The sequence below is a fragment of the Heliangelus exortis genome, chromosome 7 (genome assembly GCF_036169615.1).
Source record: "Heliangelus exortis chromosome 7, bHelExo1.hap1, whole genome shotgun sequence".
NCBI lineage: Eukaryota > Metazoa > Chordata > Aves > Apodiformes > Trochilidae > Heliangelus > Heliangelus exortis.
In genome coordinates, this window is record NC_092428.1 from 34,812,104 (window position 1) to 34,829,750 (window position 17,647).

The 17,647-nt window shown below is 44.9% G+C and overlaps 3 protein-coding genes across 8 annotated transcripts in view; 2 read left to right on the forward strand and 1 right to left on the reverse strand.

Moving 5' to 3' along the window:
- Positions 1–10,481, forward strand: part of INPP5A (inositol polyphosphate-5-phosphatase A) — a 157,875-nt gene extending 147,394 nt beyond the window's left edge. For 2 of the 3 annotated variants that reach the window (XM_071749726.1, XM_071749724.1), the window contains exons 13-16: positions 3,140–3,251; positions 7,412–7,480; positions 8,716–8,803; positions 8,898–9,396. In XM_071749726.1, coding sequence (XP_071605827.1) covers positions 3,140–3,251; positions 7,412–7,480; positions 8,716–8,796 — 262 coding nt within the window. In that variant the 3' untranslated portion in view covers positions 8,797–8,803; positions 8,898–9,396. Of the gene's footprint in view, positions 1–3,139; positions 3,252–7,411; positions 7,481–8,715; positions 8,804–8,897 lie in introns of all 3 variants that reach the window. The other variant, XM_071749725.1, reaches the window with a different exon arrangement.
- A 2,243-nt stretch (positions 10,482–12,724) lies between these two features.
- NKX6-2 (NK6 homeobox 2) lies at positions 12,725–15,400 on the reverse strand. Its single transcript, XM_071749784.1, has 3 exons — positions 14,665–15,400; positions 14,270–14,442; positions 12,725–13,533 (listed from the first exon to the last, which is right to left on the reverse strand). Exons 1-3 carry the CDS (start codon positions 15,077–15,079, stop codon positions 13,285–13,287), a joined length of 837 nt encoding a protein of 278 aa, XP_071605885.1. The 5' UTR covers positions 15,080–15,400; the 3' UTR covers positions 12,725–13,284.
- Positions 15,401–15,647: 247 nt separating this feature from the next.
- LOC139798718 (opsin-VA-like) overlaps positions 15,648–17,647 on the forward strand; it is a 29,396-nt gene continuing 27,396 nt past the window's right edge. For 2 of the 4 annotated variants that reach the window (XR_011726928.1, XM_071749783.1), the window contains exon 1: positions 15,648–17,047. Coding sequence is in view for 2 of the 4 variants with exons in the window: in XM_071749783.1 (XP_071605884.1) it covers positions 16,948–17,047 (100 nt within the window). In the remaining 2 variants the exon portion in view is untranslated. The remainder of the gene's footprint in view (positions 17,048–17,647) is intronic. The other 2 variants (XR_011726927.1, XM_071749782.1) reach the window with 1 other exon arrangement.

Genomic DNA, 17,647 nt, shown 5'->3' on the forward strand with positions numbered 1-17,647 from the left:
GGTACATATGAAGCAGCTAATTTAATTCAAACAGTAACGTGTCTCATTGCTTAGCTTTAGCTCTCTGCTTCCTAAGATGAGCATATGAAGATAAATTACATGGAGTAAATGCTAGGAAGACAACTGGGGAGCCCAAACCTCCCTTTCAGGTGCAGGAAAATATGAAATGGTAATTCAGTTTGGAGGAAGAAACCAAGAATCTGGAAGCTGACAAAAATTGGATGTTACGCATAGATTGGTCAAATGAAATTTTATTGAAATCACACTCATGTACCAGCTCACACTGTGATGAGCTGGGACATTGTCAGTTGAAAATATCAAAATATATTTATATCTTTGGCCTTACAACTTTCAAAGCAGCCAAAGCTTGAACTAGCAGCTTATGTTTGCTATCCCTGCTTGTGGTAAAAGCGTCTTAGACAATCTGAAAGCGTGTCAGAGATAAAGGCAAATTGGTCCAACATTTTCTTACAAAATATGAAGATATCAACTAATTTTCTAATGAAAAATGCTTGGGATTTTTCCCGTTCTGAAGTTCTCTCTCATATGTAAGTAGAAAGACTTTAACATGAGAGAAGGTTTAGTAAGTATGAGGACCCATAAGCAAGTTCAGTGATTCAGAACATACCAAATCAAAATTATGTCTGAGCTCTTCCCATAACTAGCTCAGTTTTCAGAAATGATTTATAATTTTATCTCAAATATTTTGTATTAGAAACAATTCAATGATGAAAATGTAGGGGCAATTAATAGATGAGAACAAGTGGTCTTTGAATAGGAGGTACTTCCACTCCCTGGAAGTGAGTAATATAATAAACATAATAAAGTTTGCCTAAATATCAGCACATAAATCTGGAAATAGGATGCAGTTTTTTGCTTAATTTTCCCTCACTGCTGCCTAGTGGCTGTCTGTTGTTACACTTCTTACCACACTGCTGGGAACTTCGTGACCACAGGAAGCTGAATGCCTAAAGCAACACCAAAACAGGCTATCAGCAGCAGGGTACATCCCTATGTTCCCTATATGGACAAAGAGCAGGGAGGCAGAGCTGCCTGTGACAGACAGCTTTTAAAGGTAGTAACACCTAACAATTCCAGAGTGAATTGTTTCTTGCTAGAAAGTACACTTCACCCATCTCAGTAACGCCTTTTATCCATTCTTAAACAAAGAAAAGTATTCATTAGGAGCATTTTTCCTGATTGGAAATGCTAGTTAAGGACACGTTTATATACGGAGTATTGTTGCAGTAATTAGTGACACTCTAACTAGGAACCTCTAATACAGCTCTTATTTTAAGATAAATGACATAACAAACTAAACTGTCCCCAAAGCCTGTTAAGTCACACAAAAAAATCCCTCAGATATTTCGAGTCATACTAGCTATGACCACTTTCTGAGCCTATCTGCAAAAGAAGCCTTCTTATTCCAAAGTATTTGTGGCCCTTCTAGAGCATGTAGAGGGAGAGCAAACTGTTTTCCTAATTTTTGGGAGGTGTATGTAGTTAGCATTTTTTCTGTTATGTTTGTGTCAGCATTTCACTGAGAGTGAAACCTGCACAAGCCAGAGAGGCAGTGGTGGGGAGGAGGAAGCCTTGTTCATCCAAGCTCCTGGCTGGAGTAAAGGATGCTGCCTTTATAAAAAAGAAGATACCCCCCCTACTTTCTTGTATTAAATTATTACCTACAGATAATTTTGTCTGAATAGCTTTTGATATATTTATTTTCATCTCTGTCCCAACTGCTAGAAATCTGATTTGTCAAAGATTTGTAAACGACAGTAACTTCTTGACTGAGTGATCAGCACTGAAGACCTTGAAAAACTGGCAGAAGTTTTCACCTTTTAAGAACGTTAAGATCAATAAAGCAAATTGATAAATACCATTTCACAGAACATAGGCTCTTGGGTGAAATTCTCTAACCCATAGCAGTGACAGATCATTTCAGGTACAGAACATTGTACTTAAAAAGGCATACAGTTAATGCTGCAAAAGGAAAGACTCTGTGGAATGTGATTGATTCTTATACCTTATAACATAGAAAGACTGTGTGGAATGTGATTGATTCTTATACCTTATATCATAAAGAGTAGCTTCAGTTATGTGGGGTTCTTGAGTAACCAAAGGAAGAGGTTAGCAGAAAAATTCAGCCCTTAAATTGCAGACAAAGAGCTTCTACCAGTAGTATTACATCATCAAAATATTTCAGACACTCAGAAATAAGCTGTATTTCTGTATGTCAGTGAAGCAGCAAATTGAATTCTCATAATATGTTTTGAAAATGAGTCTTGTTAGGTTTGATGAGGTGGAAAAGGTACTGAGATCACTGGTTTGTTCCAATACGTTCAGTACGCTTTTCTTGGATGTTTGCCATGGCTAATCTTTTTAATGGCAGTGTAGTTTGTAAATCCATTTGGTAGAAAGCTATACGTCTCAGCTTCAGAGTATCACATCAAGTTGGGTGCTAAATAAGTTACTCTTCAAGCATGCAAACCCTTTTGTTACAATACCAGAAATGTTATTTTTACACACCTATCAAAAAAATCTTGGTATTTCCTTTATTACAGTGATAAGCAGAACAAAATGCAAATGTCATTTTAAATACACCCATACATGCAGATGTAGATAATGTGCAGCAGCCTTTCAGGTTTTGTTTAAAGACATTTATCTAGGTCAAGTTTCAATTCATTCAGGCCCAATATTCAAGAAATTGAACCTGTCACAAACACTCTGAATTTCTCCAGAACTTCTCTTTGGCTACTTAGCTGTGCCATTTTTTGAAATGGTCTGGTAAAACAGTGAGCCTTACAGCCAGCAGCCTGTTCTCTACTTGGGTTGTTGTTTACCTGATTTTCATACTTTCATGTAGATAGTCTTTAACAGCTCTCAGATGCAAAAACGCAAGGTAGGAGGTGAGAGTTTTCAAATTCTATGTGTGTCCAAAGTAGGATTGTATCTATGAGATGAGAAATAAGAGAAAGAGTACATGAGAAAGGAAGGGAGAGGAGAAAAGAAAGATAAATAGGCATGTCTAAAAGGGGGGTTTACCAGATGGAGTTTTTATTTAGTGTGGCCATTTGAGCCAGAGGTTTCAGGCTGCTTTGCAGAAAATGGCTGATGGTTGTGACTGATCTGTTTGCAGTTACCCATACAGTGAGGACTCCAGCCAAGGAAAGCAGTACATGAACACGAGATGTCCAGCCTGGTGCGACAGAATACTGATGTCCCACTCAGCCAAGGAGCTCATTCTGAAGGTAAGTATGGACCCGCATACCCGCCTCTGACTTCTGTCTGTCTTAAGCAGAGGCAGGCAGGGTTGATTCACTTCTGCTCGTCCTTGAATTTTCAGTTGCCTGTAGCAAATGTTTGCCAGGCTGGAGACGGCATACCGTGGCAATAATAAACTGTCATATCTCCAGTGCTTTACACCCCAAAACATGGATCTGTTCCTGTTAACCCACTTGAAATTACCAAAGCATGAGCTTTCTCCAGTGCTTCTTTTGATGTCTGAGCTGCCAGCACTGGCTGCCTTTCATCTCTCCTGTGCCACTTCTGTGTTTGCCACTGCTGCACTGGGATGTACACCACAGGGTGCTTGTTTTGAAGAGTAACAACTGAAAACAGTAGTCCTCCATCAGTCCCCTGGTCTAATCAACTAAACTCTAACAATGCTGCCCTACTGAGGATTCAGCACAGGTGCAAATAGAAGTGGAGGTGTTGTTCACTGAGGAGTATTGACATTCAAAGAAAAACTTGTATAGCAACAGCTTGAGGTTACCAGTGTGGTAGATTTAGGTTCCCTCTGTCGGATCCTAAATGGGCCAAATCTCCTACCACTGTGCCCTGGACAAAGGCAGGTGGGCTCCTAACTTTGGCACACCAGTTAAGTGTCTAAATTTAGACATTCAATTAGAGCTTTGAAAATCTAGTTGTACAATGCTTTTACAATATACAGTTCATTTTGGGATTTTAGTGTATAGAGCTAAGGTAAACTCAGTGATGCTTTATCCAAGATAAATTACCTAAATATAGTTCAGGAACCTTTCAATTTTCCTTTTCTCTTACTTTTATTCTGCTTACCCAGCTCTGCTTTCTTGCTTTCTTTGGGAACACTGCCAGCCAATTATGTGTGCCAGCTGACACTGCCTCTGTGTTGTCCTCTGTGCTGGAGACTCATCCTGGTTACACTGGTTATCAGTTGTTCTAAAGGATCAAGAACACACCAGGAAATATGTGTATGATATAAGGAAATCTCACCTATGCCTTCCACTCTGAGCTGAATTTTTCCAACTGTGCTAGCCGTGGCCATGAGCATGATGCAAGGATGAACATGCTGTGACTTTCCAGCACTGTTGTATTGAGGATATTTTGCTGACCAGACTGTATGACTGTGTCATACATAACAGACTTACAAACCCAAAATTGCCTAAAGCCACATGTCTCTGTATTCCTGTATAGCTAATACAGTTTAATGGGAGTGAATTGCAGAAAATAATCTTTGCAAACAATTCTATATTCTATAGCTTCATGGCTTTTTTTTTCCTGTTTAAATTAATGAAACCCTTGAAACTTGTTTCCCTGAAGTCTACAACCTTGTGTTTCTTTCTCTCATTGAGATTATTTATCTCATTATTAGATTGTTTGCTTTGCAGGATATAACTCACTGAAACGCTGAGAACGTTTTTTTCCATAGCTAGTCAAATTTCAATTTGATGTACTTCCTTACACATTTTAATGTGTAAGAAGTGTCTGCCTGAAGTTCTGGCTAAAATTTTAGGCAATGCAAGAACTGCAGTATTTAATTAAAAAAAAAACAACCTGAAACTCAGAGAAATGCAGGCTTTATAATAAAATAGTAATGTCAAAATAAGTGGTATTTAAGCTTCATATATAGAAGTATCATATGGAAAAGTGAGACTTTACCCAAAATATTATAGATAGAACTTGGCACCTGTGAAATTCCTAAAGAACAAAGGATTAAAACCATGAAAGTGTGGCCAATGTGGGAAGATTTTTTTTTTAAAACTATGAATGAGGAGATTGAAGTGTACACAAAGGCTTGAAGAGTGTGAATAGTACAGAGGGAAAGGAATTCTTTCAGGTTATCTAGGGGGATATAACTTGGATATAATGGGAGAAAATTAAACGAAGGAAAACAAAGAGCATTAAAGAAATTTGTAACTGTGGGGTCACTTATCCCAATTCTTAGTCTCTGTGGGACAGAAACCCAGTCAGTTGGATTATTCAAAGATTACATTTTTAAAATGCATATAATTTTCTCTCTGCAGCTTTTCATTTGCAAATTACAAGCGTGCTGTTTGAGACATCTCCAGAAATGCATATGCAAAACTACAGGTGTAGATGAGGCCAAACTGGCATGGTTGTTTCACTCAGTGAGTCTATACCAATAAAGGAATTAGCTTATCCAGCTCAAAACCAAACTGCAATTCTGGCCCATAAAACTTAAAGACAATAATCAGTGGAAAAGAATACTGAGCTGATAGATAAAACAGCAAAATGACCTGAAAAGTTGCTGTGCTTCCACACAGCAAGCAGTGTTTGCCATGCCATTGAGAATTTATTGATTGCACAGCCTTTGGGGCTTTATAAGGAACTGTGTAGAAAGTGAGAGCAAATGCTAATTAACTGATTACAGTTTTACAAATCCTTAAAATATTAGCATATATGATTTTTTTAAGAATTTTTTTTGTTACAACTAGCTATGGAATATTCTTATGCAGGTAATTATTTTGCTGCATTAATTTTTCTTACAGGCAAATAAGAATTTATTTTTATGTCTTAGCAATTCTGTATTTTATTTCAAACAAAAACTCTAGTGAATCTACATTTCAGTCCTCTGTAAAAGAAGGATAGTATGCACAAATTGCCACACTGTACAGTGTGCGCAGCCACACAGTAGGCATTACAGATTGTATAGACATGGGGCTGTAAACAGCTTTCATGCAACATCATCTATCATGCTATGGTCGGTTACCTCACCATCATGTTATTTTATGCTTCCTGAGCCCTAAAACACCAAAGGTTGCCCACTGCTAGGGAGTTGCGTTGATGCCTGATAGCATGAAGTAATGAATGCTCAGCCAAGTGTATATTGTTTCTGCTTGTGCACCACTGTAATTTGTTTATCTGTCTAAAGATTATGCAGTTGAAAATTCACAATTTTATGCTGCCTTTGTAAATTATCAAGTCTCTTTTGATGAATGTATCCACACTTCCGATGGTGGTGGCATTATGATCTTGAAATATTGGAAAGTGCTCATGCATACAATGCAGAAGGTTATGTTTTTATATTTTTGGCAGACAACCATGCTATAAAGTAAATCTGACCTTAAGCTTCCTTACTGCATTAAAGATAATTCACTTTTAACTTTATAGTCCTAAATGCTACTGTTTATATGAAGTTATTGCCCAGTCAAACTTGACTGATCACAGATGAGAAAGTCTTGACTTTCACACAAAACAAATTGCCAACTAGTTTAAGGTACATCTATGATTGTGTGAAAGACTTCAGAGTGTGGAGATTTAATTAGCTTATGGGAATGGTTTAGCATAATAACAAATTGTCTTGTATGGCGATGCATTTGTATTTATTTCTGGAGTATGGTGCTAGAGCACCAAAACAGAGTCTCAAAATCATGGCTATTGCAAATGGCAGAAAGATGAGTATATTTTCTTATTCACAAAGCTACAAATCCTAAAAAAGTCAGTGTATAAGGATAAAGTTCAACAAAGAACAAAATGAAAGCAGTCCACAATGGAAACTGGAGGAATGTCATCCTTCATTTGCTGATTTTCTTAAAATCACTTCAAGGTTTTCATGAGGAAATGTATCTCATAGAAATGGTTAAAGGGTATACTCATAAACCGTAAGTAATTCACTCACCTCTCTGAACATTTAAAATTACCAATTACCTATATGATGAAGTGAAATGCTCTTACAAGGCAACATTGTATGTAATTCAAAAAACAGCACACAGTGCACCTAATTCAATAAAAATTTTGTGTTCTTAAAAAAAGGATTAGCCAAATCTGCTAGTTGCACTTTGTTGGCAAAAGGATGGGATGCAGTTCTAAATGAGTCATTTATTTCATCTATCCAGGTGTTGCTCACTGAAACATCTCAAGGTCCCAGAAGCAGGGAGTAGATGCAGTTATTTTGTGAGGTTTTTTACATGTAAAATTACACAAATTACTACAGGCAGTACTGGACATAAGAACTCATCCTACATGAGTCTTTGTCTGGAGAAGCCAAGCAAAGATGTGCTAATATCACTTCATTCAGAAACTGGTTTGAATTATTTGCACAAATTACTTCCGTATTTCTTTCTGTTTCTGTAATCTGGAGAATACTTGAACTGACTGTTGGTTTTTTGTGCTGTTTTTTTTTAATTAGTCAGAAAATGATGAGAAGATAGTAATATATGACCACATTGGGCCAAATGTCTGCATGGGGGATCACAAGGTAATTAAATTAAACATTTTAATATTGAATCTTCTAAAGTATTTGTTATTAGGAAGGAAAAATGTATGCACTGGTTTCTGGTAATTTTACCTTGAGTGAACTATATCTCTGTCCTGTTTGTAATTTAAAATGTTTAAAAGTTGAATTCAGCTGAAATCAGCCAGTATATTAGAGTAGCTACTTGTGTGAAATCAAATAAAGAAGAGGATGATGTGCGTTAGAATGATACAAGATGAAGAACAACTGTCAGTGCACTTAAACAGGTCTTGTAAAACAAAAGTAGTCTCACTGGGTCATCAAAATTGCTTCTAAAACATAGATTAAATTAATTTGGTGCCTAGCTGCTTATAAGTAAAATTACATATTGGCAGTTCCACTATTTAAGCAACATATGAGAATTACATATATACCAGTTGTGAAAGAGAAGAAAAAGATGTGAATTTTTCAAACTTCTGTACTGAAGATACCAGATGGAAAGCGAAGTTAGAAATACAGCAAAACTGAGTATTTGCTCTCTTTGAAAACGACTGATCAAGTAGTAGGAGGTAACCTCTGAAAGCATATATAAAAGCTATGTAAAACCTCAACTAGAAACTTGCAAAAACTTGTGAATTGTATGGCAATGGTAATGATCAGTCCCAGAGACAGCACTAAGGCTCTTTAATGGCCATTTGATGATGTGTTCACATGTACACACAGAAATCCAAAATCACAGATTTAGACGTATACTTCCATGGTCAGAGTTCTGGTGAAACTGAGTATTTTTTTTCTAAAGAAGGTGGCACTTACGATATTTGGTCCAGAGTCATGCAAGTCAAATGTTAAAATACAGAAGTTGACTTAACTTCTCCAGTAGAATGAAAAGTTCAGTATGTCAGAGGCTGAAGGACAGAGTTCAGAAACAGCAGACTTTGTTTCCTATGTCACCAGTGGACTTAAAATCAGTTTTTTAGCATGGCACTTTGAGTGGAGCTAATTCTGTGATAAAAAGGACTTCCTCTTCCCACAGAATCAGTAACAAATCTTGCCTTAGATTTCAGTGGGGCCAAAGATCTGTAAGGGGACAATTTAGTTCTTTTGTGCATTTTGTAGTTATATTAATAAAAAAAAAATGCATAATTTTGTTTCCAGTCACAAAGGCATTTTTGTTGTGTTTACTACTGACTGTAACAAACAAACAAACAAAAGTTTGTATTTCAAATATGTAACTTCTATTTTTCCCTAACTTGCTGCAGCCTGTGTTCCTGTCCTTTCGAATAGCTGCTGGGGCAGGTAAACCTATTGCAAATGTGCACAAGTGTTGTGTCGTGCAGTGATGTGGTGGTAAATATCATTTTTTCCCCTTCACGTTTATATTTTCTACATCATTTCCCCTGTGTTTATTTTTCTTTTTAAAAAAATGCCAATTCTGCAACAGGAAAAAGATGCCTACGGAATGAGAAGATTTTTCCGTGAAACCACACTGTAGCAAGGAGGGGAAGGAACACACATACTGTATACTGAAATACATAATCCTAACAACTGTCTTGATAAATCAAGTCCTGAGTGCCACATTCTTAGACTGCTGATCATACACTATGCTTCAGCATCTGGACTCTGTTTGAGAAAAGCCTCACATACCTCACTGTCTTGTATGTTCATGTGACATCAAGTAGAAATGTGGAATTATTTTTTATATATATGTCACTATTCTGTTGCCAAAACTCAAAATAGACAGCAGAGATGTTATGTATTTTAGATTTCACAACTTTCAACTTTTAATAAGTGTTTGTCAATGTGGAAAAGCTACTTCAGCATATTATAAACTTCTAAAAGTGTCATGCATAACATTATATATCTTTACCACTTTGGGGTTTTGTACATTGGATTGTATAGATACAGATATTGATGGTTTTAAATGGTATTTTCTTTGTTGACCAAGGCTTGTTGTGGTTTGTGTTTTAGATTTAGTTTTTCATTTTTATATTTTTTTCTCATGTTATTTACTATACTGCCATGTTACATGGTTTTTGAATCACACAGCAGCTGCTTTCTATACATACGTATATGTGTGTGTATATATATGTATGTATGTGTATATATACACAGATACATAATTTATAAACCTGACCAAAACTTATGCTAAATATACTGTCCAATATGAATGCTTGAGAGTGCCATATCAGCAGTTAGTGTTGGAGTCTTAGCAGGCTTAGTTAAGTGTACACCAACAATCAACATTTATATAATGAATAATATATAGCAGTGCCATCCTGGATACAGATATATAGCATACTATATAGCACATATATTAGCAGTTTCACTTTGTTACTCCTATAATCCCTTCTTTCTATGTAATATTAAGGATTGAATGTGAAGTTCTTAGCTAGGTTTGGGTGTAACTTTCCAGAATTTTGTAAACTGTTTTTGTCCATCTTTTGTTACTGTTTTATGGTGCCAAGTAGTCTATATTGAAACAATAACACAGGAGAAGAAAATAATAATTTGCTTCAGGTAGCAACTGTATTGGACACAGACTGTATTTATACAGTGTTTAAAAAAAAAAAAAAACAAGCCTACTGTAAATTTTCCTGGTTAGTAGCTCAGTGCAGCCTACAATATAATCTTGTTACGAACATTTTTCTCCTACCACTAAATACAACATTAAAAGGTGATTAGGGAGTCTGTTGATGAAACACAAATGTATGTTTTATTGATTTAATTTAGAACACTACAGAGTTCATGGACTGCGTGATGGCATTAGATTGATGCTTGATTTTGGTATAAATCACTACCACTGAAAATTATTCAATGTGCGCTTGCAGAATGCTTTCTCAACAGTACAATCTGGGTTGATATTAAGTACTGTTGCCCAAAGGGTGTCTGCAGCTCTGTATTGTTATCGTGCCATGCAGCATTATAACCACACAGTAATTCTATTTAAGCAAACTCAACTCATAACTTCGAAGGCCTTTAGAAATGAGTTCTCTGGTTCTCAAGCAATAAAACTGATCATGATGAACGTGGCTGTGTCTGTCCCTTTAACTCGGGCATTGGGAATTACAGGGAAATTATTGTAACATTTCTTATTAATGAGTTATCTTTTAATCTCTTGCCAATTAACAGTCATCTTTCTTATGAAAACCTGTATAACAGAACACAGTTCGGGTGTTAATCAAAACACAAAACAAGCTGAGGAAAAGGCATTTAAGGAGCTTGTTTTGCAGTGCTAATGCACTGAGAGTAATACAACTTTATGAGCTATTCACGAGATGCCGGTCACCAGAAATTCAGTAAATATGCCACCATAAACTCCTTCGTGATTATCTCTGCTTTTAGAAAAAAGTACATACAGCCTTCTTCGGCCCCGGCTGCAGCCTGTTAGGGATCAACTCACCCGAGCTGTGAACTGTGAGACCATCAACTAACCGCAGCTGGAGCCGTCAGGCACAGGTGACCCAGCACGGTCGTTTGTTGAAAGAGTCTCGAATTTAACTCTCAGAAATTCATGAAACGCGACTTCAGCATTTAGCCCAAATCCGAAGGGCTTACCCGGGAGGTGTGGGGTGAGCTGAGCAGCGGGGACGTTCCCAGGTAGGGCCACTGCCCGATTCCCCCGCTGAAGCCTCCGGGCAGCCGCGGCCTCGACCCGGACCCGGGCCACCGGCAGCCGGAGGCGTTCCTGAGGTACGAGGGGTTCATCACTGACTGTGCATCTCGAGCTCCTGGGGGCGAGGAGCAGGTGTGATCAATCCGGCTTTCAAGTGCGGGTGGGTTTTTTTAATCCCATTTTCCCTCAGGAGCCAGGAAACTAGCTCTGGTGTTCGCCACGGCTCAAGCTTCCTATCTCAGTGTGTTCAAAGCAGAGGTGAAGATTAATTCCTAAACTTAATTTACTCCGTCTTCTTCCAACCCGCAGCTCTTAGTGAGTAACAAGTTGCAGGACCTCTTGGGGAAAAAAACCGCATCCCTGACAGAAATATGTGAGCGAAACGAACCAGAGCGAGCGCAGGCCCGGAGTAGCGGCACCAGGCTCCCGGGTTGGGACACCGCGGGGCGGCTGCGCGGCGGGGAGGCCCCGCGACCACCGAACAGGCCAGACCACGAACCGGAGCAGGCCCCGCGGACCCTTCCCGCAGTGGGAACCGCCCCGACGCCGCTCGGGGCAGCTGCGCCGCGAATAAAGAACCCCAGCAGAGCCGCCACGGCAGCAGTTGCGGGCCTCGCTCCTGCTCCCCGGGGCTTGGCTCTGCCAGGAAGGGCCGGGCGGCCGTCCCTGGTGCCACCGGCCGGGATCACCGGACCGACCCAACGCTGCAGGGCTTCGGCCTAGCCACTGCCCGGAGCGCCCGGGCCGCCACGTCCCGCAGGGCGGGAATGGAGCGGGGCCGGGCCGTAGCAAGGTCGTTGCGTTTACTCAGGTTGCAAAGTAGTAACTGAGACGCTGAAAGAAATTGTCTCATTTAATTAAAAAAAAAACCAAAAAAACGGCTTGTCAACGAAGGTGGCTTGCACATAACCGGCCTCTTTATGCCTGAAATGGTAAAAGCAGAGCCTTGGCCGGTTCGGGGGCACTTCGTCGGCTGCTAAATTATCTGTGTCTCGTTTTGGGCCCGCTGCTGCAGGGAGGCTGCTGCAGTGCCTGCGGACTGAGGCTCGTGTTCCCAGGAGCTCGGCGGGAAGGTGAGGAAACAGACTGTGCTTGTAGAATCTACCGTTAAGCTCAGAAGATTGCGGGTTTTTTGCGGCTGCCGGTGTCCAGGTTAGCGCATGGGACTTGTCCCAGCCCTTCCTCCCTCCTGTTTGTGCCCGCCACGGACTTGGCCCCCGCACACGGCAGGTCGAAGGCTGCACGTTCAGCCCCGTCTCTTTCGTTTTCCGGGGGGGACGGAGGGGAGGAGATGTCCCAGCTCTCAAGTTCCCGTGGGGCAGCAAGCCTCACTCAGGGCGCTTTCCTCGGGGGTAGCAATCTTCCACCCGCACCTAGGACTCGCCCGGCTCCACCAGCTGGGCCGCTGCCGGGGCGAGGACAGGCGGCAGGCCGGCGTCCCCAAAAATTTCGGCCCCTGAACCAGCGAAGCGAAAGGCAGAGATCAACCTGCAACAGGTAGGGAAAACCCCCCTGGCCTGCGCCTCCCTGCCTAAAGCCCCCGAAGCTGGGGCGAAGCCTCCCCCCCCCCCAGCAGCATTCCCCCGGCCGCCCCCCGCGGCTCCACAAACGGGACCAAAACCATGTAACGCGGGAAGAAACTCACTGAAAGAGAAGCTTGTTAAATAATTTATTGATTTATACAAACTCTTTCCAGAGACATTTGCTCCCAAGGTAAAATCAAATGACCTTTTTTCTCTTGTACTTTTTTGTGTTGTTTTCTCTTTTTGTATTATTAATCATAAAATCCAGAGGCAGAAGAAATCAAAACGCCGAAACACTGATTAGAAGGAGTGAAAGAAAACCGCCCTTTTTACACTAGAAATATACATCACAAAAATCTGAAATTTACTATATACAAAGTGGCTGGGTTTGGTATTGGCGACCCATACAAAACGTTAACAAAAACGATTGTTAGGAGCAGGAAATTGGCAGGAAGGCAAAACCTTAAAGGGGCACAAAACAAAACCTTAAAAGTTGGAAAAATTCCTCTGAAATTTACATCGATGAGAAGGAAAATAATTTCATAACTTATTCTGTAAAAAATATATACATTTAACATACATCTTAGGCTGTACAACACACCACTTTAAACATCCAGTTACAATTTGTCTCTCACGGTGCCCACCACAGCGGCTCGCCTGGCTGCCTGCAGCTGCAGTAGATGCCCGCACCCTCACAAGGTGTCCGAGCTGGTGCTGCAGGGGCTGACAAGGGACAGGTTCGTGGACTTGTGCTTTTTCAATAGCCTCGTGATTTTTTCATCGTCTGAGTTGGGGTCCAGGGGCTTGTTGTATTCATCGTCATCCTCATTCTCCGAGCTCTCCTTCAGCTTCTCCGTCTCCGAGTCGTGCTTCTTCTTGGCTGAGGCCATCTCCGCTGCATGCCGCTTCCGCCATTTGGTCCTCCTGTTCTGGAACCAGACCTGGACACCGGCACCGGGTACAGCTCAGCTCGCTGTCCACCCGACGGCGGGACTGGACCGGTCGCCCTTTCCCTTCCCCTCCCTCCCACCAGCAGTGCAGGGGTCCTGGGGCAGTGCCAGAGCAGGGGGGGGGCAGAAGGGCCGCGGGGCACCTGGCAGCACTAGGGAAGGGGGGGTGTGGGGACACGTTTGGGTCACCCGCCCGGTTCCTCCGGGGGTGTCACCAGCCGGAGCTGTGCAACAGTAAAACCGGCGGTTTCATGGAACAATCATCTGTTGAAAACAGAATACAGTGGGCAGAAAAATCAGAATTTTGGGCTCCCAGTGCACCGCAATGCTTCAGTGCACCTGAAGTCCATGATAAAAGTTATACGTGCAAATGCAAGCTAAATTTATGCCAGTTATTTGACACGGTATGCATTGAAAACATTTACCTGCAGAGCACTTTTTTGGAGTTTGGTTTGTGGTACGTTTGTTTTGTTTTTTGTTTTCCGAATGTATATTAGACCTCTTTTTCTTAAATCGTTTGCAGCACAAATAACTGTAAAACTAAAATAAGCTGTGCAAAAATTTGCCTAGAATCTATCCAATAACTAAATGCAGGTTAAATTATAATTGACCATAAAAAAAAAAAAAAAAAGCCCTGCTAGGTTGCAGTTTTCATGGTCGCTGATAATTACTGCAAAAGTAAAACGTGACAGCACTGCCCTGGCGGTAGAACCCCACAGAAACCTACCTTCACTTGGCTCTCGGTCATCCCTAGGGAATAGGCAAGGCGGGCTCTCTCCGGTCCTGCCAAGTATTTCGTCTGCTCGAAGGTTTTCTCCAAAGCAAATATCTGCTGCCCAGAGAAAGTCGGTCGCGAGTGTTTCTTCTTGCCGTCCTTGTCTAAAACCATCCCCGTTTGAGCTGAAAGCGGAGGAAAAACAGGTTCGTCAGAGACGGGGTCGGCACCGGTGCCAGCTGGGGCCCGGCGCTAAGCAGGCTGCGGCCCGGTGTCCGCCGGGACGCCGGCGGCTCTAGAGCAGGATCCGGTCCGGGGACATTCGAGGGCCGAGGGGACCGACACCGCCTCCGGCGGGCCGTCCGCCCCGTCCACCGCGTTCCCGGCTAGGAACCGGCTCCACTTACCGGGACAGGCGAGCCGGGGGTCCCTCCAGGGAGAGCCCTGCACCACTCCCGGCCAGAAAATGGGCGGCCGGCCCGGAAGCTCCGCCAGCGGTTTCGGGTAGCGGGAGACGGCGGCAGGATTGAAGTACATCCCGGCCGAGGCCGCCAGCCCGTTGATGCGGGGCAGCCCGCCCAGCAGGTTGCTGGCGGAGCCCACGGGCCGACCCAGGATGTCGCTTATTCCGTGCGGCGTCCCCAAGGGGAGCTGCGTGTTCAGTCCGCCCAGAGCTGGTGCCTTGAAGCCGGAGGGGTTCTGCAGGGTGTAGGGGAAGAGAGAGGTCTTCATCTCGGCCATGTTGTGCAGCGCGGCCAGCGGCGTACTGCTGAGGACGAACGCGCTCTGGCGATTAGCATCCATCTGCCCCACCGCTAACATTTGCGGTCATCAAGGAGCGCGGGTCCTCCTCCCTCTACGTTAGCAGCTGCTTCGCGGTGACCCCGCGCCAGGCGGGATGGTATCTGCTCAGGCTGTGCCTTCAGAACAACAGTAAGTACCAAAGTTTTCTGGACGCAGAAAACCCCAGCGCTTCTCCGCCCCCCCCCCAGAACTCGGCGGCGCGCACCACGAATTTCCAGGCTGGAGCACAGAAAAAGCGCAGTCGGGGCACCACGACAGAACCGGCAGAGCTGGAGTCCTGGGAAGAACAGCCCCCTCGGTCCCCGGGATCCGGCGGGAGGGGGTGGATCTGCGGGGATGAGTGCGAGAATAGTCTGGGTCCCCGCCTCGGCTCGGCCGCGTGTCCCGGCGGCGGCCGCGGGACGCTCCGCGCCGCGCCCCGGGGCGCAGATAACCGCGCGGGCACCTGCCAGCCCCGCGCCCATTGGGTGGCCGCCTCCCCGCGCCGCCGCCGCTGCCCAATCGCCGGGCAGTGAGGGCCACCACCCCGACACGTCACGGCCGTGGGAGCGCGCGGAGGCGCACGTGGCCGCGCGGAGGCGACCGAAACCCACCCGTGCGGCGCCCGTCGGGGTCAGCTGCCCGGGTCACCCCCGCCCGTCTCCCGCAGCACTGGCCCGGCCCGGCCCTCACTGGGCCGCGGGACCCACCACTGAGCTTTGCGGACCTCTGGGAGTACTGCCCACCCGTGGGGTCGCCGGACACCGCCTCGGGGCGGGAGGACGGCGTTCTTCCCGGACTGGTCGATGTGTCGGGTAACCGATTCCGCCTGGAGCTGCGCGCCAGCTCTTCCTCCTGCGTTAGGGTGCGTCTTTAAAGTTGCCGGCGTGCCCACGGAACGGCCGCGTTACGTGTTGCCGGTTTGAAACGCTCCGGCCCCGGAGGGATGCCTCCCTCCGGATACGGCGGACGCGGGTAACCAAGCCCCTATCTTTAAACGAAAAAATGGCTTTTACTTCATCGCGCAACGAACTTCGTTCGCACAAGTAAAATTTCCACAAGTAGTATTCTCAATCGAAACATGCTTAATGTCAAGAGAAGAAGAAAACAGATTTGAGAGTCTTAGACAAAATAATCCCGGAAAAGGGGGTTAAATCGCGTTCTTTGCCTTGCAGCAGCCTTCTACCGTTTTTTGTTGCTAACCAAGGAAAATATTATCCACAAGTGGGGAATCAAAACTTTTCGAAATATTCATAGAGTAAACACGAATCGACTTCATTGTATCGAACAATTGTTAAATGCGTGGATTTTGGGTGTGCTTTTGTCCATCGGCAGAACTGTTCACAGGTGAACGCGGTTTCGTTTAACCTGAAACAAAAGCCCCGATGTGAAAGTAAGTTTAAGAATCGATTATTCGGGGTTGGTCAATAATCTTTATTTTCAGTCGCTGTAAGAGCCTGTGCCATGTCATGCATTCTTGCAAACAGTCTAATGTATAAACGCGAGATTAAAACCGGTGCTGCTCTAAAGAAGGTTTTGATAAGCGACTTCATTGCTTTCCCCCCAGTCAGTTGTAGGCGACAGCAACAAAGGCGGCAGTAACGGGTTTATCCAGCTCCCTTGACTAAGCCCCATCAGCTCCGTCCACTCTCCTTTCTGCACTAGGAAGCTGGGGATGCCTCCCGCGCTCTGCTCCTCCGCACTCGCGCGGAGCTGCTGAGGGCGACCCGGCTAACCCGGGAGCCCGCAGACCCACCCGCACCGCCCCTTCCCGGGGTCGTCTCGATCCCTGTCTGCCGGTGCCTCCTCCAGGTCGCACAGCTGTAGAGCTCCTGCTTCGTGCGGCTCTCCCCCCAGGCACCCCGCGGGTTTTCCCCCTCTGAACACGAACTCCAGCCCTGGCCGCTATGGCCCTCATCCGGACACTGCGCACCGCCTCCGAGCGGCCGCTCGCGAAGGAGCAGCCCCCGCCGGGACTCCGCTGCCGTGCAGGGACGATGGAGCAGGGTAAGAGCACGGCCTCCGCTGCACTCCCGGCCGCCCAGGCGGGCTCATTTGCAGCCCTGGGAGGGCGGCTGGGCGGCGGAGGTGGGCCGGGGGCGCCGTGGACCCGGGTCCGCAGCGGAGGGAGTTGTGCCCGGGCAGGCCGCCCCACCGCTTGCCCGCTGCGAGGTGGCAGCGGAGAGCGCCTTGCTTCCCCGGGACACTGGAGAGCGTCCGTGTCTGCGTCCCGCAACTGCGGAACGCTTTCGGTGCCGACCGCAGCTAAGGGCGTGCCGGGACCCGACGCGCGGTACCCCAGTAACCCCGGTGTCTCCGGCGGTGCGCGGCTCTCTGAGGCCCGCTGCCCGCAGCCCCGGCAGCAGCCGGCTTCCAGCAGCGCGACTTCGTGCCGGCGGCCCGGCCGGTAAGTCCCCAGGCGCGGATCCTCCGGTAGCCTTCCCTTCCCGTCCTCTGGGTTAAAACTCGAGCTAAAACAGTGCTCTGGGGCCTGCCAGTAGTTTGTATCTGTCATCAGTGACTATTGTTGCACATTAATGTTTGTCCTGTACATTGATTTTCCTGCAATCTAATATCCCCATTTTTCTAGGTGACAATATGTGGGGT